Source organism: Balaenoptera physalus (genome assembly GCF_965194825.1).
Source record: "Balaenoptera physalus genome assembly, chromosome: 14".
Classification (NCBI taxonomy): Eukaryota; Metazoa; Chordata; class Mammalia; order Artiodactyla; family Balaenopteridae; genus Balaenoptera; species Balaenoptera physalus.
Genome location: NC_138893.1, coordinates 83046636 through 83068262, shown reverse-complemented (window position 1 = coordinate 83068262; position 21627 = coordinate 83046636). Strand labels below are relative to the sequence as shown.

Genomic DNA, 21627 nt, shown 5'->3' with positions numbered 1-21627 from the left:
CATAAAACAGGTTAAAGCAGGCTTTCTTAGCCTTTCCCTTTTAGAAGCTACGTTGGTATTTCCAAAGACTGCTAGGGAATGCTGGTGGGAGCAGGAATGGGAGGAGATGGCTGGGGGGTGTGCAAATCCTGAGGTTGGGTAGGATCTTCTATAGCTGAAGTTTCCAACAAATCATGGAGCTGAAGTGTGAAAACAACAGCAAATCTCAGTATTAGCCAGATGTGGCTTTGAGATGGTAATTTACAATTTCATGTGATTTTTGAAAACTCTTTGAACGTGTTTTAGACTCTTTAGATTGTTGGTGCCTGAGGAGGTACTTAAAAATCAAAGTCTATTTACATGGTTGTGTATAGAGAATTGAAGCCCAGTGAGGTTAAATGTCAATCAGGTAACAGCTAGTAAGTATCTGAGGTGAAATTTGATCCGAAGTCTTATAACTTCTCATTGTCCTACTTTCTGGAACAAGAAATGAAGTTTAATTTTTTTTTTGAAGTTTTAAAATTTTTATTTTATATACAAAGAGTTATTATTGTTTCTGAGGAAGGTAGATATGCGTGATGACCCATTCAAGAAGTTCACACTTAGTCCAACTTAATAAAGCCGATGTCCTTCGCGTACTGGCGGAAACACTGGTGGCACATATTGAGGCCGTATTTCCGGATCAGACCGTGCCGGTTTGAGCAGACGCGGCAAGAACGAGAACCCTGGCCGAATTTTCTCGGATGGCTCCAGTAGAGCTGCTGGTGCCCCATGTTGCTTTCTCGGCTGCAACGAGGCAACAGGCAATTTTTTTTTTTTAAAGATAAAAATAACATATTTAGGACTTCCCTGGTGGTCCATATTTAGGACTTCCCTGGTGGTCCAGTGGTTAGGACTCCGTGCTCCCAATGCGAGGGGCCCGGGTTCGATCCTTGGTCAGGGAACTAGGTCCCACATGCTGCAACTAAGACCTGGCACAGCCAAATAAATAAATAAATGTTAAAAACGAACAAATAACATATTAAAGAATATGTCAAGCACTTTTACCTTTTCTTACGGTTCCTCACAAGGCCACCAGGTAACTGCCTTCATCTGAGGAAATAGACCCAGAGAAGTTAAGCATCCCTAAGTACTAAGCTCTCATTCTACACTCAGGACATCTGATTCACATTTCTTGCTGTTTGTATTACACTATGAAGACACAAATTGAGAACTTGTCAAAGTGAACTCTGTATGTGCTAGATAAGCACACTATTTAAAGAAATTCTGTGGTAATGTGTTTAGTGTTTAGTAACCTTTTTTAGATTTTTGTCTTTCAAGTTCTCTTATTCACACATGTAGGTACCCTCCCACCCCCACCAAGAATAAATATCCCCTTGTGGGATATACTTAATTGTATGCTTTGTAATGGATTAACTCACTAAACTTCAGTTTTGAGCAGGTTGTGTTTTCCGTTAAAAGCCTTGGGCAAACTAATTTTGCTTATGTTTAAGAGTCAAAATGTTCCAGTTAAGAGAACAATTTCTGGTAAGTTTTTATTTGCTTCAGAGATTTTGAAATTTTCCCTGATATTGATAATTTGAATCTTATGACTTAGCATTATTAATTATTATAATTATATGGGATAACTGTTACTGTTCACAGAGTTTAATATGCTCAAGATTATACAATAAGTGGCAGAGATAGGATTCAAACCTGAATCTGATTTATTTTTAGTGATTAGCTCAAATATTCAGGTATTGTATAAACAATAGAACAGGAATCAACAGTGATTTGTGTGATCAAAAAAAAAAAGCAAGCCCTTTGCTTCAAAAAATACTCCTATGTTATATATGAAACAATTACTAGTAATCTGCTAAAAAGCTGTTAATCTTTTAATATTATTAATTCAAATTTTATGAAAATGTTCTACGAGATCTGAGATGGCAGTGATGAGAATTCTGTTTCATTAAAAATGACCTACAGCCACAATTAGTCTTGGACCTCATACAAAAAAAAAAAAAGCAACATTTTTAAAGAAATGATAAAATGTTCAGTTAGCCTACTTTTAAGAATATGACTATAACATTTCATTAAGTTCAAATAATATTTAAAAACCTCAGTTTTATAATGCTTGATAACCATAGGAAAAAGGAAGTAGGGGTAGGAAAATACAGATCTGTGAAAAGACGGGGGGAAGTAAAGGGAAGTGATAAAAAAGGAAAAGGCTCATTACTCTTAGCTATTTCTGATTTCTACATAACTTCCAACATCAGACATCTCTGCTTTTCAACTTTTCACTCAGCTCTGAGGTGTGTATGTGAGTTTGTGAGAAGCTTCTTATTATGAACCTGTGGGCTGTTAGCATGGGGCAAGGAAAAAGAGCTTTGTATTAGGAATCAGAACAGCTGGGTCCTATTAAGGTTTCTGTCCAGATTTGTGTATGCACCTGTGAAGTGAGTAGTACAGATTAAAATGCTTTTCAAACTAGATCATGAATCAATTTGGGTGTAGAAAAAGTGGTATTTTATAAAAGGAGAATAGAAAAGGTCAATGCATTGAATATGGTAAAGGTAAGTATTGCTTTGTGAAACGTTTCCATTATGTATATTTATGGAGTATTAGTTGCAACGCAAAATGTATTTTTCACAATGAGTTTGGTTTTCTGTACTAAAATTTAGTGGCTTAAAAGAACAGCCATTTTATTAGAGTTCATGGTTTTGTGGGTCAGGAGTAGCTGGTTGATTCTTCCGCTCCATGTGCTATTGACTAGGATCACTTGGAGGTATTTAGCTGATAACAGGTCCGGTGTGGAGGGTACAAGTTGTCTTTACTCATTTGCCTGGTGTTTTGGTAGTGGTGGCTGGCAATCTTGGCTTAGCTGGGTTCCTCTCTTTCTCTGTGTGGTTTGAGGGCCTCTCCATGTAGTTTCCTCAGCCTGGTAGTTGGACCTCTTAGATGGCAACTCAGGGCTCCAAGAGACCAAGGCAGGAGCTGGCAGTTCTTTAAGGCTAGCCTGGAATCTGGTCAAAGGAGTCATAGTTTAGCCCATATTTAAGGGGAGGGGACATAGACTCTTGTCTCCAAGAAACTGTGGCCATTTTTAATCTGCCACAATTATAGTAAAATAATTTTGAAAACCGTGACTGAATTTATCCAACCTTTTAATTCTGTTATTGCCTTTTGAAAGATGATTAATTTCAATAGTCTACTCCCCTGCACCCTGCCACGCGTACCCCTAACATTGGAAAATGTGTCAATTTTTGATTTCAAAGTGCAGAGTTTAATTTAAATATGTATAGTATTTTTCCATGGAACTGTGAGTTTTAGGTTGTAGAAATAATTTAAGGTCTAAAAATTTCTGTGGAGTCTTAAGATAAGTTTGCTACCTAACACTACCTGAAAAGTCTATTTGGCATTCAGTAAGAACTGCCTTCTTACAATGCCTGAAGATTACATTTGGATTTAATTACTTCTTCCCTTCACGTACAGGCAGTCTGAAGCTGTTATGTTTTTGTTGAAATCTGAAAAAGTGAGAAATCTGCTCCCACCAGCCCCCATTCCACCCCTCAGTAAAGAAAACAAAACCGTTAAACGTTTTTGTTAAAAACCTAAAAGTTGTTATCACAAGAAAAAAATCTTTGTAACTATTTATGGTTATGGATGTTAACTAGACTTATTGTGATGATCATTTTGCAATATATACAAATACTGAATCATTACGTTGTACGTCTGAAGCTAATCTAATGTTATATGTCAGTCATACCTCAAAAAAAAAAAGCATTAATTCTTGTAAAATGCAGGTTTTGTGGTGTACTGTATCTTTAGGTGACAGAGTGGTTTCCAGAAGAGGACTATTCCCTGTGACAGAGCTGTAGGGATTTGAGGAAATGTCCATGTCAGAATATCTGCCCATATTTGGAATATTAATAGCACTTTCTTAAGATATAAGCAAAAGGACTTATCTTCTCATACCCTTGGCTATTTAGAATCCCAGATCTTGAAGCAGTGTTTGGGTTTAACCCCTGGCTTTTGGGGAATGGGTTGGGCTGGTTGTTTGACTAGTTATGCTGCAGAGTCATTCTTCTTTGCCTCAGTCTGCAGACAAACGTCCTGTTTTTCAGATAAACCACATTCATCTTAAATGCTCCTCCACCCCAGTCTATTTTTTTCCCACCGAGGAAGACATGATGATGGTCAAGATTTCCTTCAAAGTAATTAAGGAGGAGAATGTGAAAAATTATAAGAGCTTAGAATGAAATTCTGTGGGGTTAGATGCCAGTATTTAAAAATAACTATTTAAACCCACCCCCAAATGAAATGGGAATGGGAGAACTTATGTGTATTTTAAACTTATAAACAGGCATATGAGGATAAATGTCTTATAAGTTATAGATGATTAGTTACACCAAAATAACAATTTTTGGAATAATATTATATATACACACATACCTATGTACATAGTTTGTGTATGTGAACATATATCAAACCCTGATATTGGTAGTCCCGTCACATTGCATTTCTTGATGAACTTATATAACTATTGAGGCAATAAAAAAAATTTGTTCTTAATGTTTCCTATACCTGATTCTCTCATATATGTAATGAATCATTAGGAAATCTGCACGACGACCCACCCCAAAAGCTAATGATCCTTCCCCTTTAACTTGAGATTACATGATCACATAAAGTAACCACTGGGTGAAGTAATCTCCATTGAAAGCACTCCAAGGAGTGCTATGGTATATATACTATATTTATATCTATAATTTTAATTCTACTTGACTGTTGTGCTGCATAAAGAAAGACACTTCAAAGATTACATTTTTCCCAATACAACAGTTTTGGTGGGCTCTTTGCACTTCTCTCCCTCCCAGGTTTCGCAGTAACTCTGAGACTACTATCACTACCACCTCCACCACCATCACCACTGTATAAACTTCCAAGTCTTTCAATTTTAAATATCTAGTTATTGCAGAAAAGCAGTCTACCCTATTTCCACAAGGAGGGGTTTCACTCTAAATATTTCACTATTTCTCTCTGCACCCTGAAATCCAATTTCAGGTCAGTCTTTAGGCAGATGAGAGCCAGTACCAGTCTGTGTCTTGTCCCACAGACTGTGAGAGAAGATGGCTGTCTGCCCATGTAGTAGGGTGGAAGATAGGGCCTTCAAATCTAGGTCAGTCCTCATCAGCAGAGACTATGAAATTGCTGGTTCCTATTATTAGGATACTCTCTTAGAGAGAAAAAAACCCCCCAAAAAACATTGAATAAAAGAAAACTTTTTATAAAACCAGTTCCATCATTTCTCAAGCAACCCGTTAGAAATTGCTATTTCTTAGGACTCTTTTTGGATAAAACTGCATGTTTAATTTGAGACCACATTTATTTTTACTCTTATATAGTAGAACATGATAGGCACTAGGAGTTAGAGGATATGCCCAAGGACTAATATAAGTAAAAAAAAATGGTTTTTTTACAGTGGAACCTTTTGTGGACATTTGTGGTTTCAACTTATGAGTCTTGAAAGATCTTGATAAGAAATAATTTGTAATTTTACTAAAGCCTAAATTTGATTTGCATAAAGTGAATGGCTGGGGTGGGAGATTTACTTAGTTTTATAGTAAATTTAACCACTTGCTATTCATTGTGTGCCCCTAAATTCTTGCAGAGTGGTAAAAAAGATGTTTTTCTTTGTCAAAAATCAGTCTTGTGATTTTGACAGAAATGAAATTGTGGTTGAAATTTTTAAAAATGAAGAGGTCTAAGAAATGATTCTTGGTGGCAATTAGGAGTCTTGGCTAAATTAAAGACAAAAATAGCAGATTCATTGGCTGCTCAGATTTAATCTCTGAATAAGCACATATGGAAATAAAGGAAGCAGTTTCTGAAAGTATTTCATATGATGCTCTGGCTAGTAAGAAAGCTGTTACCGGACTACTACATCTTATGGGTTGAAGTCATAGTGTGGTGTTCTGAAATTTGGGTGTTTATAAAAGTCTCAGACTTATGTCAGTCTGTCTTGGGTTTACTTTGATAACACTGTGCAGTGGTAATTAGCCCCACTTCTGGAGTCAGGCTACCAGAGTTTGGATTTCTGTTCTGTAACATGTGACTTTCAGCAAATTATTTAACCTCTTTGAGCTTCAATTTCTATAAATGTAAAATGGTGATAATAAAATATCTTCTGATAAGGTTTTTGTAAATTCAAATGAGATAGTACTTGAAACATATATAGCATGGTGTCTGGCACATACTAAGCACTCATTAAGTTTTACCTGTTATTTTACTTATATACATATTTAGTGGCTGCTAGCAGGTGACTGCTAAGGTAGAATGGTTCCCTTCTTAGGGTGTTGTTCAAATGAAACTGCATATACAATTCTGGACAACTATTTTTAGTCTATTAATAGAAAGCAGTAGGCATTACAGAGTAAGAAAGACTAGAAAGAAAAATCTGTTTCCCAAGTCTTTATCTCTATCCCTGACCTCCCCTGGAACTTGTCCTTTGAACTTCTTTCTTGTCTTTCCCTTTTATCTCAGTAACAGCAGCGCCATTTACTCAATTTAGTCCAAATTTATCCAATTTAGTCTAAAATCTAGGAGTTACTCTTGACTCCTTTATTTTCCTTAGTCCCCCATATTCCTGTCATTCTATTGCGTTGGCCAAAAAGTTCCTTCGGTTTTTAAGTAAAAAAAGACACATTTTTCATTTTCACCAAGAACTTTATTGAACAGCGTATTCCCCATTTTGTTCCACTACCTTCTGCCATATTTCACGCAACTTCATAATGCCATCTTCCCAAAACTTTTTATCTTTTTGAGCAAAAAACCTTTCCAGGTACCTTTTACAGTCTTCCAGGAAATTGAAATTTTTTCCATTAAGAATTTTGTAAAGACTGAAATAGATGGAAATCTGAAGGTGCAATGTCTGGTGAATACGGCGGGTGATTCAGAACTTCCCAGCCAAGCTGTAACGGTTTTTGCCTGGTCATCAAAGAAACATGTGGTCTTGTGTTATCCTGATGGAAGATTATGTGTTTTCTGTTGACTAATTCCAGACCCTTTTCGTTGAGTGCTGCTTTCAGTTGGTCTAATTGTGGGTGGTACTTGTTGAAATTAATCGCTTAGTTTTCCAGAAGGAGCACATAATAGGGGACTCCCTTCCAATCCCACCATATACACAACATCACCTTCTTTTGATGAAGACCGGCCTTTGGTGTGGTTGGTGGTGGTTCATTTCATTTGCCCCACGATCTCTTCTGTTCCACATGGTACAGTATCCACTTTTCATCGCCTGTCACAATTTGTTTTAAAAACGGAATGTTTTTGTTATGTTTAGGTAGAGAATCGCATGTGGAAATATGGTCAAGAAGGTTTTTTTTTGCTTAACTTATGTAGAACCCAAACATCAGAGCGATTAACATAACCAAGCTGGTACAAATGATTTTCAACACTTGATTTGGATATTTTGAGTATGTCAGCTATCTCCTGTGTGGTATAATGTTGATTGTTCTCAGTTAACGTCTTGATTTGATCGCTATCAACTTCAACGGGTCTACCCAACCGTGGAGCATCGTCCACGAGAAATCTCCAGCACGAAACTTCGCAAACCACTTATGACACATTCGATCAGTCGCATTCTCCATGCACTGCAGAAATCTTTTTTTGTGTTTCAGTTGCATTTTTACCTTTCTTGAAATAATAAAGCATAATATGCTGAAAATGTTGCTTTTTTTCTTCCAACTTCAGTATTAAAATGGCTACACAAAAATTCACCAATTTTGATGTTTTTTTTTTTAAATGCATTCTGATATGACAGCTGTCACAATACAATCTAACAAAATTGTTTCGAATGAAGTTAAAGACAACTAAGGGCTACTAGAGCCATCTTATGGAAAAAAACCGAAAGAACCTTTTGGCCAACCCAATACCTCCAAAATGTCCATTTACTTCTTTCTATGTCCACCACTATCTTCATTGTTCAAACCACAATTATTTGTCATCTTTATTACTGTAATAGGCTTTTAATTTAGTCTTTCTGCTTTCATGCTCCTTTGATCCATTCTCTACACTATAACCAGGTTGATCTTTTAAAACAAAATCAGATCATGTCATTCCTCTGTTTAGAACTTAATTACAGTGGCTTCCTGTCTTGCTTATAATAAAGTCTAAACTTCTTAGACTCATCAAAGCTAAGACATTCTGCTTCTTTCTCTGACCACAACCTTTTGCCCTTCCCCTTTTTTTCACACTGGCCTTCCAGTTATTTTAGAGCTGTCTGTCTGTCTGGAATCCCTTCCCCCACCTTGCTCTTCCTTGTCATTCAGTTTTCTCCTACTGGAGGTCTTCCCTGACTACCCACTCTAAAGGAGCCTTTCTCTATGTTATCTGCTGGTTTTAATTCTCTGCATAGCACTTATGATCATTTAATGTTCTTGTTTATTTGATTATCTATATCTCCTCACTAGAATATAAGTTCTGTAAGGGCAGTACATGTTCTTGGTCATTGCTGAATCTCCAGTGTATTGAGTAGTAGAGAAGATCTCAATAAATATTTGTTGAGGGCTTCCCTGGTGGCGCAGTGGTGAAGAATCCGCCTGCCAATGCAGGGGACACGGGTTCGAGCCCTGGTCCGGGAAGATCCCACATGCTGCAGAGCAACTAAGCTCGTGCGCCACAATTACTGAGCCTGTGCTCTAGAGCCCGCGAGCCACAACTACTGAGCCTGTGTGCCACAACTACTGAAGCCCACGCGCCTAGAGGCTGTGCTCTGCAACAAGAGAAGCCCCCACAATGAGAAGCCCGCGCACCACAGTGAAGAGTAGCCCCCGCTCGCCACAACTGGAGAAAGCCCGTGCGCAGCAATGAAGACCCAACGCAGCCAAAAATAAATAAATAAAAATAAATGAATCTATTAAAAAAAAATTTTGTTGAGTTAATGAGTGATTGATTCCTTTTTTTTTTCTTTTGGCTGCACGGCGGCTTGTGGGATCTTAGTTCCCCAACCAGGGACTGAATCTGTGCCCTCAGCAGTCAAAGCGTGGAGTCCTAACCACTGGATTGCCAGGGAATTCCCAAGTGATTGATTCCTAAAAGCTTGTTTGTGAAGTACCAGATTTATGGTAAAATAAAAATAAGAAAAATCTTTTATATAGAAAATATACTTCATCAGGTTACCAGCAATACTTCGGGTAGCGCTGTTTGTTCTGTGATGTCCTTTTTACATTTTTATGTTAAAATGCCCTTTTGTGAAATGATAGTGATATATTCAATTATATAGTTTCAAAATATATTCTTGGCAGCATAAATAATTGGGAAGCACTGTTGTCCTATACTTCTATTTTTTTATTTTATTTTTTAAAGAATCAATTATTTATTTATTTTTTGGTTGCGTTGGGTCTTCGTTGCTGCATGCCGGCTTCCTCTAGTTGCCGCGAGCGGGGGCTACTCTTCGTTGCGGTGCATGGGCTTCTCACTGCAGTGGCTTCTCTTGTTGCGGAGCATGGGCTCTAGGCACGCGGGCTTCAGTAGTTGTGGCATGTGGGCTCAGTAGTTGTGGCTCACGGGCTCTAGAGCGCAGGCTCAGTAGTTGTGGCACATGGGCTTAGTTGCTCCGCAGCATGTGGAATCTTCCCGGACCAGAGCTCGAACCCATTTCCCCTGCATTGGCAGGTGGATTCTTAACCACTGCACCACCAGGGAAGTCCCTGTCCTATACTTTTAGATTGGAAGTTTTCTTTGACTTTTAAAGATTTGTGGTTCACTGAAAATATAGAAGCACTGTGTAGGTGTTCTTGGGAGGGAGTTTTGCTAAGAATTCTTAGTAAGTAAAGTTCAGTCAATCAAATGTTATTATATTCTTCACATTCTCCTGGGAAATAAATTGTCAGGTTCCATTTAAAGATTATATTCTGTTTGAATATGTCATGTTAAAGTGAAATGTGACATAAGAATCTACAGATAATAATTAAAAGGAAATAAAAATAGTGAACCTCTTATAATATTTTTTGGGGTAATACATTTAGCAATGTTTCTTTGAATAACTTTGTCCATAATGAAAGCTAAGTAAAATTGCATGTGTTTTATTTTCATTAAAACTGATCAACTCTTAAAAAAGCAACCCAATTTGTATTGTTACAAGTGGACAGTTTTTTTCTTCCACTGTCCATTAAGAACTGAAAGGGACCTGAGATGTCACCTGTAACAAACTACCTGGCGTTTCAGATAAGGAAACTGATGGTCAAAGGACATACATTTTTTTGGTAGGCCTGGGATTAGAATTCCCATCTCTTTATTCCCCGGCTCCTGAACTTTACTCTGTGGCACTAATTATTTTAGGGAGACAAGTCTTAAGAAATTTCTCTTTTTGGAGTATGGTATAGATTGCTTTAAAATCTTATTTTATCAGTATTTTCTTTTCGTTTTAAAAATATTTATTTACTTGGTTGCACCGGATCTTAGTTGTGGCAGGTGGGCTCCCCAGTTGCGGCATGTGAACTCTTAGCTGTGGCATGCATGTGAGATCTAGTTCCCCGACCAGGGATCAAACCCTGGCTCCCTGCATTGGGAGTCTTAACCACTGCGCCACCAGGGAGGTCCCAGTATTTTCATTCATATGAAATGAGGAGATGTATTTTTAAGTAACATGCAGGGAAGATGTTCCACATTCAATCTTGTGACAGCTGGCCTCTTAAAGGCTATGCAAAGCTCTAAAAGTGGTACTTATGCTTTTAATTTTTGTCAAGTTAAGATTTAAAATTAAATAAGAAAATCATAAAGACATTTTATTTTTGTTATTCCTGTCTTAAAGAATCTTTACACATGAAAAGATGAGACATTTATAAAGTAAGCCTAATTCCTCTAAAAATAAGGGTAGTTTTGATGGTTGTGATTTAAAAAGACACAGGTTTTAAAAAAGAGCAGGAATAAGTTTTGTATTTTTAAACCATTTCAGAAAGGCCATTAAAATTTAATAATACAAAAATTTTATGCTAATAAAACCAACATGTAGTAGAAAATTTATAAAGTAGATCAATATAAATAATAAAGTCAAAACGACACATAATTCTACTTTCCAGAGAATCCAGAGAATCCAGTAATAACATTTTGGTGTGTTTCTTTCCAGTCTTTTTTCTGTGTATATATGGCATATATATATATATATATATATATATATATATATATATATATATATATATATATATATATATATATTTTTTTTTTTTTTTTTTTTTTTTTTTTTATAAGGAATTCTTCTGGGGGAAGGTGATTTTTCTTTTTTTTAAATTATTAGCACCTTTTTAATTATTATTTATTTATTTATTTATTTATTTGGCTGTGTTGGGTCTTCGTTTCTGTGCGAGGGCTTTCTCCAGTTGCGGCGAGCGGGGGCCACTCTTCATCGCGGTGCGCGGGCCTCTCACCATCACGGCCTCTCCTGTTGCGGAGCACAGGCTCCAGACGCGCAGGCTCAGTAGTTGTGGCTCACGGGCCTAGTTGCTCCGTGGCATGTGGGATCTTCCCAGACCAGGGCTCGAACCCGTGTCCCCTGCATTGGCAGGCAGATTCTCAACCACTGCGCCACCAGGGAAGCCCTATATTTTTTAACATAGTCAAGATTATACTCTACATTCCTTTTGTTGGATTGTTTTGCTTTTTTCACTTAAGATTATATCATGAGCATTTTCCTCTGTCCTTAAAAAGTCTATGAAAACATTTTATAGTAGCTTCATAACATTCTTTTGTAATTTATTTAACCATTACTCTATTTTTGCTTATTTAGGGATATAATAAATTTTTGCTACTATTAATGTGAAATGAATAACCAGGTATACACATCTTTGTTCATGTTTGTTCTATTTTATCTATGATAGTTGCCTATAAAGTGGAATTGGTGACACATATTGCCACAAAGCTTTCTAGAAATGTACTAATATATGAAAATACTTGTTTTATTGCACGCTTAACAACAAACTGGTTGTGTTTGAAGAGAACTTTGCTATTATTTTGGGTTTGGAAGCATTTGTTTGAAAAGGTTAGTCTACATATTTGTTATGCTATCCGTAAACATATTTGTTTAACTATTTGGGGTTAGCTATCTAGGTGCTTTTAGTGGCAGACTAACCACACGATTAGGTAAAGTAGATAGAATATTTACTTATCTATCTTTCCAAGAGCAAACTATTCTGACCCACTGATCTTGATTCAACTATTTGAATTAGAAGAAAGTTAATGAAGGTTAATAATTCAAACTGACTGCTTTTCCCTAAAGTGAAGAATAGGATTGAAATAAATTGCTTAAAAAATTGATTGAAAGAGTTTTTTAGTGGTTACTCGGTAGCTAACTGTGTGTGTGTGTGTGTGTGTGTGTGTTTGAGAAAAATTGGGTGGAAGAGAAAAAAAGCATGAAAGGCTGAGGAAAGGAACGTGCTGTGAATTAAAAAAGCCGCTGTCTTTATTTGGAAAAACATGTCTTTTATCTCTACCTGATTGACTCTGAAAGAACAATCACACATGAGCCCTGTTTACTGAAATAGCATTTTTGTATCTGTACCTGCTGAAATGAACTGTTACCTAAGTACATTTTAAGTAATACACTTTTTGAAAGTTGTGTTGACTGATTATGAGTAAAAAAATCAAAGTTTTGATTGTTAGATGCAAAGTGTCACTTCTCAAAAATAAGTAGCTTTTAAAAAAATCTTTGAATGTGATATGGCTTTAATTTGATTGAATATTTGAATATTGCAGGCTTTTATCATCCCTTAATGACATAGAATATACTGTATTTGTTAAAAAGCAAAGTTTCAAATCTAGCTGTTTTGGTACCACAATTAGTTTTTTGTTAAAAATCAAAAATAGGAGTCAACAAAGTATGTTAGGCATGAGTAAAAGTTCATTTATTTTTCACAAGGCCGAGTTCATGTTAGCTTTCATATCATGCTTCCCAGAGATGTAATTTTAAGAAGTGTGGTAACAACGAAGTAATAATCATGTCATGTGCTGAGGACTCTATTAGACTTTACTAGAATTAAGTTTTAATCTTCCCAATGCCCTGAAAAGAATGTAATGTGTAAACGGAGGGACACATAGGTTAAGAACCAGCCCAAGGTCATGCAGGAAGTCAAGCAGGGGTTCCAAGTCACTTCTGTCTTGCTATCTTTACAATCTTGCTACTTCCCTTTACAGCCTTGCTACTTAGCATGGCCCATGGACCAGAAGCAACTGGCAAAATCTGGGAACATAAAGGAATGCAAAATCTTGACCATAGAGACTCGCTGAATCAAACCCTTACTTTAACAAGATCACTCAAGTGATGTGTATGTATATTAAAGTTTGAAAAGCACCATACTCCATCCCATATTAAAAGTTACATGGAGGTTTTGAAATTTGTTCTAAGGATTATTCCTGGTTTTACTTTAGTTCATGTGGGTTATCTATTAACATTTTCCATTAGAGGAGGAGGCAAACCGTTGAATTAGTCAGTGTCTCCCCTGCTTCAAATTGCTATTCTGCTGCTGCTTTGATTCAGATCTTGTTTAATCCAGAGGAACAATTGACTAGTTCTGCTTGTGGACATTTGGTCAAAGTCCCAATCAGCCAAGTATAGCTCTGTTTTTGATAGCCTTTACTCATGGACTGAACACATCAGATTTATAGTACATGGCTTCATTCTAGGTAGGATTTTCCAAACTAAAGAGAAAAATGCTAAAAAAAAAAGCGCATTTTCGAAGGAAACTTGAAATCTTTTGGAATACTTGATGTTTCAGATGGTTAGTAAGGAATGACAGATTTGTATAAATTGGTCTCTACTAATTTCATTTAGTGAACATAATTATTCTGTCACAGGGCAATGATAGGTAAGAAAAAAGCAAGGCTAACTTAGTAGAACAGCACTGTCAGGTAGAAATATAATGCAAGACATAAAATTAAAAAATTTCTAGTAGCCACATTAAAAAAGTAAAAAGAAACAGTTTAATTTAATCTTAATATATTTTATTTAACCCAGTGTAGCTAAGTATTATTTCAACATATAATCAATACAAAATATATTACTGAGATATTCTGAATTTTTTTGTACTAAGTCTTGAAAAATTCAGTATGTATTTTATATTTACAGTGTCTCAGTTTGGATGCTAAATTTTTCACAGTTAAAAGGTGAAATGTAGTGCAATGAAAACAAAATTGTGTTTAATGGAAAAATATTTTTACCTTGCTTTTGGTTTTAAAATTTAAGCTAATTAAAATTAAATAAAAATTCAGTTCCTTCAGTCACAGTATGCACACTTCAATATCACATGTTGGATTGTGTTTTTTTTTAAAATTTATTTACTTTATTATTTATTTATTTTTGGCTTGTTGGGCCTTCGTTGCTGTGCGGGCTTTCTCTAGTTGCAGTGAGTGGGGGCTACTCTTTGTTGTGGTGCACGGGGCTTCCCATTGTGGTAGCTTCTCTTGTTGCAGAGCATGGCTGTAGGTGCGTGGACTTAAGTAGTTGTGGCACGCAGGCCCAGTAGTTGCAGCTCGCAGGCTCTAGAACACAGGCTCAGTAGCTGTGGCTCACGGGTTTAGCTGCTCTGCAGCATGTGAGATCTTCCCCCATGGGGGCTTGAACCCATGTGTCCTGCATTGGCAGGTGAATTCTTAACCACTGCGCCACCAGGGAAGCCCTGGATTGTGTTTCTAATGTAACTGATTTCACACTTATGGACTTGATCACCATCCAAACGGTTAGTAAATGAATGCCACTGGAGGTTGTGGTCTGTTTATATAAATATTTGCACAGGGAATAAATAAAAGCTATTTAGGTCATAAAGCGCTTACTGATTATCCTCCATTCTGTCCTTCCCGTAGTTGGAATTGATTTACCTGTCTTATTTATTTATTTTTGGCTGCGTTGGGTCTTCGATGGTCACATCGAACCCGTGTCCCCTGCATTGGCAGGCGGATTCTTAACCGCTGCACCACAAGGAAAGCCCCTTACCTGTTTTTTATTAGTGGTTCAGAATCAGTTTCTTAAATCCTTTAACCCCCACTAAATTGTAAGGCTAGCTCCAAGAGTTACGGTTCTTCCAATTTTTCCCTATGGCATTAGATGCTTACTTAAGAGCGCTTCGTACTTTTCAGAAAAGTGAGGAAGTCTGACAATTAGCGTGTCAAGCAGGTAGTCTGAGTGGGCTAGTTTGGCCCAGAGGTTTTAAAACTTTACACGTGTACCTGGATCACCCGGGAACTTGCTAAAAATACCAGTGTATGGGCCTCACCTTTCTAGGTTCTGATTTCACAGGTTTATAGTGAGACCGTGGACACTTCTGTATTAAAGAGCCTGTTTTAAGTGTTTCTGAATTTCAAAAACGTTTGGGGACCACAAGACTCAGCATTTGACTCTTAAAAGGCTGCGAGTTCGAATTAAAACATGTGCTGCTGTTGCCACGCGATCGATTCTACCCGGGCTGAGGTTTCCCAGGCGGCTGCTGCTTTTCTGCAGATGGGTTTTCAGGCTGTTAAACCTCATCCCCGAAGATTGCCCTGACTCCGTCCCTGTCCCAAGTCCTGTTAAAGCGACCTGGGCTGGCCGAGGTAGACACGGCCATGTGACTGACAAGCCGGTTGCCTTTCGGGGCGGCCATTTTTGAGGCGGGCACCCATCCTCGTGCCCTGTAAGCCAGGAGTAGGGGGGAACTCCGTTACCAGGATTCAAGATGGCCACCGCGCCCGCTAGCCACCCCGCTAGCCCGCGCGCCGGCGAACCTGCACGAGACGCGCGGGCGGCTTGCAGTTGCCCGAGGCGGCCTCGGCTAGTCTCGGGCCGCGGGCCCGGGGCGGAGTGCCCGCCCCTTCCGGGCTCGGCCAATCAGCGCGTGCGGCCGGCTTAGCGGGGGCCGCCCGCGCGCGGGGTGTGTGAGGACGCGCTCCCGGTCGCTGAGTGCCTGAGCCCAGGAGCAGTGGCTGTGGTACCTGCCGCTGCCGCCCGTGCGGACGCAGAGCATCGGACGCGAACGCTGTTGCGTGGGGCAGGAAGGTGAAGCCATGACGGCCATCAGGTAATGAGACAGAGCGGCAGCCTAAACTGCGCGCTTGCTGGGCAGTAGCCTCCTGGCTGTCGGAGAACTGTCGCCCCTTCTCTTGGGTGTTCTGGAGCCTCCCAGTGCCACCGGTCCCCCTCATGTTGGAGGCTCTCTCTGCACTTTTCATTTGGTCATTTCTGCCTTCCTCAGAAGTTTTGGGGGCTGAGGCACATGGCGGAGCCCTGCGAGTAGCCGCACCGCTGAGGTGACCCTTACCCAGATTACAGGGTTTGAAGCTTGCTGGTGAGCGTAGTGGGTTTCTCGTGAAAATGTAGCTATTTTCCCTCCCCCGGGATAGCACGAGGCCTGGGAAAGTGTGACGTGCACCGGGCGTGTCCATGCCCGCGTGTCATGCCTTCTGACAACTTCGTTGGTGGCCCAGTGCAGACCTGCAAAGTTGGCCCTTTGATGCAGGTAGATTGCCACCAAGTTGTGAAATTGTGTGTCCCAAAAATGTTTGCTTATGACTGGAATTAGTACTCTGGTTCCCCAGGTACCATCTGTTTACCTACTTTTATCTGAGAGTCACACGCAATATGGGTTTCATGAGTTAGTAGGTATACAATGAGATCAATAAAAGAGAGGCTTCCTTCAATTGCTCTTCCAGAGTTTGGAACGTTCTTTTTTGGTAATGGCGACAGGATAATGGCCCTGTCCAATGTCTGCAGGTAGCATTGACTGAATGTTTACCTTATGCTAATGAAACTATTTATAAAAAGAGATAAATTGCCTTATTTACTCAGTGTTCTGAACTGCCTCTTTTAAAGTAGACCTTGGCCTTCATTGTCCCAGAGAAAGGGAGGCCCCAGCACAAATGTGAAGAGAATAAAATTAGTTAAATTTTGGTCTGTGAGCTTCCAGCAGCCTAAGTCGTGGTGATTTAATGGTTTCTCAGTGGTGAATTTGACTACACAATGTTTAAGAAATGACTTGAGAACCTGACCCTCAGGGAAGTTAAAGTAAGATACGTAACTGTGCTGAACTGGGATGCAGTTTCTCTTAAACGGCGTAATTCTATATTAACACAAAGAGTATTTACCTCATTATGCAGAAGGAGGAATTGGGGTACTGAAGTGTGGAGATCAACATGGAAAGATTTCACAATAAATTGTATTGGGACATACAAGTCTAGCTTTTAACGCTAACAGTATTTTATGATGAATTAGGATTATGCTGTTAAACCTAGTCAGTGCTCCCTCTTCCCACTCCCAACTCCCAACTTCCATCATTGTAGCCGGCTACTAACTAGGAGTGTGGGTCAAATACTTTCTATGTTAAGGGCCACTTCTTATGTGGACTCAATATTAATCCATCATCGTATTCCTGGCTACTCTTCAGTGGAGAAAAACCCAAATATAAAGCTTCTACTGCTCGGCCAGTGACAGTAGGATGTATTTTTTAACATAGAGGTTGAATGGTGGTTGTATTAAAAAGGCTGATTTAAAGGTTAATACCAGCCTTATTTGACTTGTGGAAGGATAGATAACTACTAATAGTTACATTTATCCTTGTTTCTTCAGATGTTAGTCTACATTTTACATAGATTTCAACTATAGTGACATGACTCAAAAAAAGATTTTTAGATATTATCTAAACCCAGCTACCACATTTATACCTGAGGAAACTGAGACCAAGAAGACTTGAGTGCCTTGTGCAAAATAAGTTAGTGGCAGAGTTAGGAACTGAATCCAGATATCCATGATATAGTGCTCTGCATGATACCTTTATAAAAACAACATACTAAAATTTCCTGAAAAAGCTGCTTCTGTGAACAAAAATTTTAGAGTATTCTGAGAGACATCTATAGTAACTCTCTTGCTTTCCTGTAGTCCTCCAAGGAACTTAATAACTTAGGTTTAGGAGTAGGCAGGGAGACTACTGAAGTTGAAGCAACTCTATATATGTGGTGACAGTTTTAAATGGGTTGGTAATCCTACAGATAGCAGCTGGTTCCCAGTGAGGACTGCATTTAATGCAATTTTGTCATACCTTTAGTTTTCACGTTTATGATGTTAGGCATATACCCATTTTGTACCCAGTTTAACAGTAGCCGAAAGGATGGGTACTACCTACTTGCTTTTAATACTGGTGCGGAGAATGATCAAGGTCACCAAGCTATCAAAATCTGACTTTGTGTCTAATGTTGTTTTTTATACCACACTTAAAATAATTGCTGCTAAATATAGTAATATGTGACTCCTCGCAATGACTACGACAGAATACCTCAATAGGATTGGAAACAAGTGAGGGCCAGTGGTCAACATACCTAGGTTCTAACTGAGGGTATTTTTCTGAGTTACTGATCTTCTTTTTCTCTTTTTTCCTTCTCTGGACATTTGTTTAATGGAATACTCAGTGATGGTGATACAAATATGTATTCCACAGCGTTGCTGGTTAGATATGAAAGTGTTCTTATATTTTAAGGCGTTTTATAAATGGAGTATTCTCTTCTTGTTGAAAGCAATTTGGTCCCCTTAGAGAATGGTGTCGTCTGAAAATAAATGTTTAAATCTTATATTTTTTAAACAGGAAGTGAACTGACCTAATTCCCTCATTTTACAGTTGAAGAAACTGAAGCCAAGAGATACTGTGATTTGTTCAGGTTCACACAAGTAGTTGCATATCTTGAACTAGAACCCAGATCTCTAGATACCTAGTTTAGTGCCCTTTCCAGTGTAGCATTCAACTATTATGAATTCCTAAATATTTAAATCAAAAGAATTTAAAATCTTTGAATAAGTTTGGCTGGAGAATTTGACTCTTTGACTTTTACTATTATTTGTATTCTACTCTACTACACCATTACTAATGAAGAGTTTACATCCTGTAAAGCCGATTATCAGATTACGTATATCAGATTCCAGCTTGTCTTCATGTGAGAAATAATAAAACATTTTTAATTGCCCCAACAGGAAAGTTGACACTTGAGTTAAAATTCAGGAGACATAGGAAAATGTAGACTGTCAGGACTAGAAGAGAATCTTAGAGAGCATTTTACTCTTTTTTTTTTTTTCTCTTAATTTTTTTTTTTTTTTTTAATTTTATTTATTTTTGGCTGCATTGGCTCTTAGTTGCTGTGTACGGGCTTTTCTCTAGTTGTGGCGAGCGGGGGCTATTCTTCGTTGTGGTGCAGTGGCTTCTCCTGTTGCGGAACACGGGCTCTAGGTACGTGGGCTTCAGTAGTTGGGGCACGCAGGCTCAGTAGTTGTGGCTCGCGGGCTCTAGAGCACAGGCTCAGTAGTTGTGGTGCACGGGCTTAGTTGCTCAGCGGCATGTGGGATCTTCCCCAGCCAGGGATCGAACCCTTGTCCCTTGCATTGGCAGGTGGATTTTTAACCACTGCACCACCAGGGAAGTCACCATTTTACTCTTTTTCTTTTTCTATACTGGACCTTGAGGCCCAAAGTGAAGTAATATATCCTAGTTTGGCAGTGATAGAGCTTAAGAGAGAATTTAGGTCTCCTAACTCCTACATTATGCACTTTTCAGTGAGCCAACAGTATTTCAAAATACTCCTATGAATATTGCCTTCCTGACATGAATGTCTCATCTGGTTTTGGGCATTGCTTACAGCTTGAGTTTGTGCCAGGGAAGACTGGGAAAATGAGGTACGGAGACAGGGAGAGTGTTTGCTGTAGAGCTGAGGGACCCAATTCTTTGGCTTTCCCAGACAGGTCAGGTTTGGTTTAAGACTATTCTGGGACTTGACATGACTGCCCTACATGATAATTCTGTAACCACTTCTGTGGGTTAAGCCTACATTGGGAAATTTATGTGGGCTGTGGGTGGGGTCCTGGGGTATTTTTCTCCTAACACTCAAGACTTTGAGGTACATCCAGTAGGATCTGCCAAGCCACTCAGATGGAGAACATTCATATCGAGACTAAATTCTGGCTAAGACTGAAACTGCCTTGTTTTGTTGATTTGGTATCTTTAGAACCTTTAAACAGAATTTTCAAACTCACTTCAGGACTTGTGTCTTAAGAATTATAAATTTCATATTATTGTACGAACTTTTTTATGCCATGAGACTTCTTAGTGAGGCTAATGAGTTTTTAAAATAAAATGAAAAATGAAATTGTTTCATTTATGAAATATTTTGAAGAACTAAAGCAGGAATCCTTCCCTTGGAGAACTGCAATGTCAGCTGTTAATACTCATTTATAAATAGGTCATCTTTGTTTGAAAAAGCATACAAGGTTTTCTAATTCCAAATCTTTCCAGCCACAGTATTGCTATATTAAGCAGAACTGTCAAAGATGAAATGGAACCAAAATGTCTAGACTGTTTAAATGTTAACCCTTTCCTGTAACATTGGTTAACAATCACGCCTATTTACCTCTTCATACCTACTCAGTTTTAAAACGTTATTTTAAAACATACTGTAATAAAACGCAAGTCTGAATTCTTATTTTCACATAGCATAGCTGGCTTATAAATAGGATGACCATATGTCCCAGTTTGCCCAAGACAGTCCTGGATCATGCCTTTTATCCTGGCATAATTATTAATAGCTCTTCCTTTATTCTCAAAAGTATCCCATTTGGATAATAAATTATCTAGTTACCTACTTACACACTATAATAATTTTGTTGTAGTAGATTTTGGTTGTTTAAATGTTACTTGAAATACGACCATAAGGTGATGGAATATTAGCTTATTTTGGCTAGATTTGGATATTTTGCATTGGTCGAACATTTTTATTGTGTTGAGAGTTCTTACTGTCTCAGAGTAGTATATTGAACAAGAAAGCACATGATTTGAAGTTAGGTATCATTTATTTGTTGTCTGACCTTTGGCAGGTTATAGAACTTTGCTGAACCTTTTGTTTCTCTTAAACAGATAATAGCAATACCTACACTACAGGGTTATTGTGAGGATTTAAAGGCAAGAACATACATAAAAATGCTTTATAAGCTGCAAATTGCTATGTAATTGTTAGTCATTAGTATGTCACACATGTGCTCCTGAAAATTGAATTTTAAATTAATGATTTTATCTTGTTTAGGGAACCTTGCTATTTAATAGCACAATCTTTTAGAAGTGTTTTTACTGTAATGGGGAGCAGGGAAATAATAGTTGGAGATATATGTGTCTTTGAGGTTTCTTGGGAGGCAGGGGCAGAAGTTTCAGCGTATTTGTATGCTGAAAAGAATGATACAGTAGAAAGTGAAAAAACAGATGATGCTGGACAGAGGGAAGAGATTATTTCCTTGAGTTTGCAAGAAGGCATGCCAGTATGCACAGGCTTAAATGGAAGGACTGGCCTTACATAGCCTAAGGGACACAGATATTTTCCTAGTTTGTTTACTTTTTAAAAAATGCCAACAATATAATTCATATATAGTAAAATCACAGATCCTAAGTTCACTGTATTTTGGGGGAAAAAAAGTATTTGTGTAAAACACCACCCAGATCAACTTACAAGACATGTTCATCTCCTAGAAAGTTTTTTCCTGCCTCTTTTCTTTTTTAAAAAGTATTTATTTATTTATGTATTTATTTATTTTGGCTGCGCCCAGTCTTAGTTGCTGCATGTGGGCTTCTTAGTTGCAGCATGCCGACTTCTTAGTTGCTACATGCGAACTCTTAGTTGTGGCAC

General features: G+C 38.2%; 1 protein-coding gene, 2 long non-coding RNA genes and 1 pseudogene across 12 annotated transcripts in view; 1 reads left to right on the top strand and 3 right to left on the bottom strand.

The window, feature by feature from the left end:
• Positions 1 to 21627, top strand: part of ADK (adenosine kinase) — a 496766-nt gene that overhangs the window by 11397 nt on the left and 463742 nt on the right. The window contains exon 1 of one of the 9 annotated variants that reach the window (XM_082424932.1): positions 15711 to 16001. The exons of 6 other annotated variants lie outside the window; for them this stretch is intronic. In XM_082424932.1, coding sequence (XP_082281058.1) covers positions 15988 to 16001 — 14 coding nt within the window. In that variant the 5' untranslated portion in view covers positions 15711 to 15987. Of the gene's footprint in view, positions 1 to 15710; positions 16002 to 21627 lie in introns of those variants that run through there. 2 more of the 9 variants (XM_082424933.1, XM_082424928.1) reach the window with 2 other exon arrangements.
• The window catches only part of LOC309642871, a 367193-nt gene that overhangs the window by 217499 nt on the left and 128067 nt on the right, over positions 1 to 21627 (bottom strand). The gene's annotated exons all lie outside the window — the stretch shown is intronic.
• The window catches only part of LOC309642866, a 242639-nt gene that overhangs the window by 139850 nt on the left and 81162 nt on the right, over positions 1 to 21627 (bottom strand). The gene's annotated exons all lie outside the window — the stretch shown is intronic.
• LOC309642864 (small ribosomal subunit protein uS14 pseudogene) lies at positions 475 to 798 on the bottom strand (annotated as a pseudogene). The gene has a single exon. The product of its transcript is annotated as a small ribosomal subunit protein uS14 pseudogene (transcript).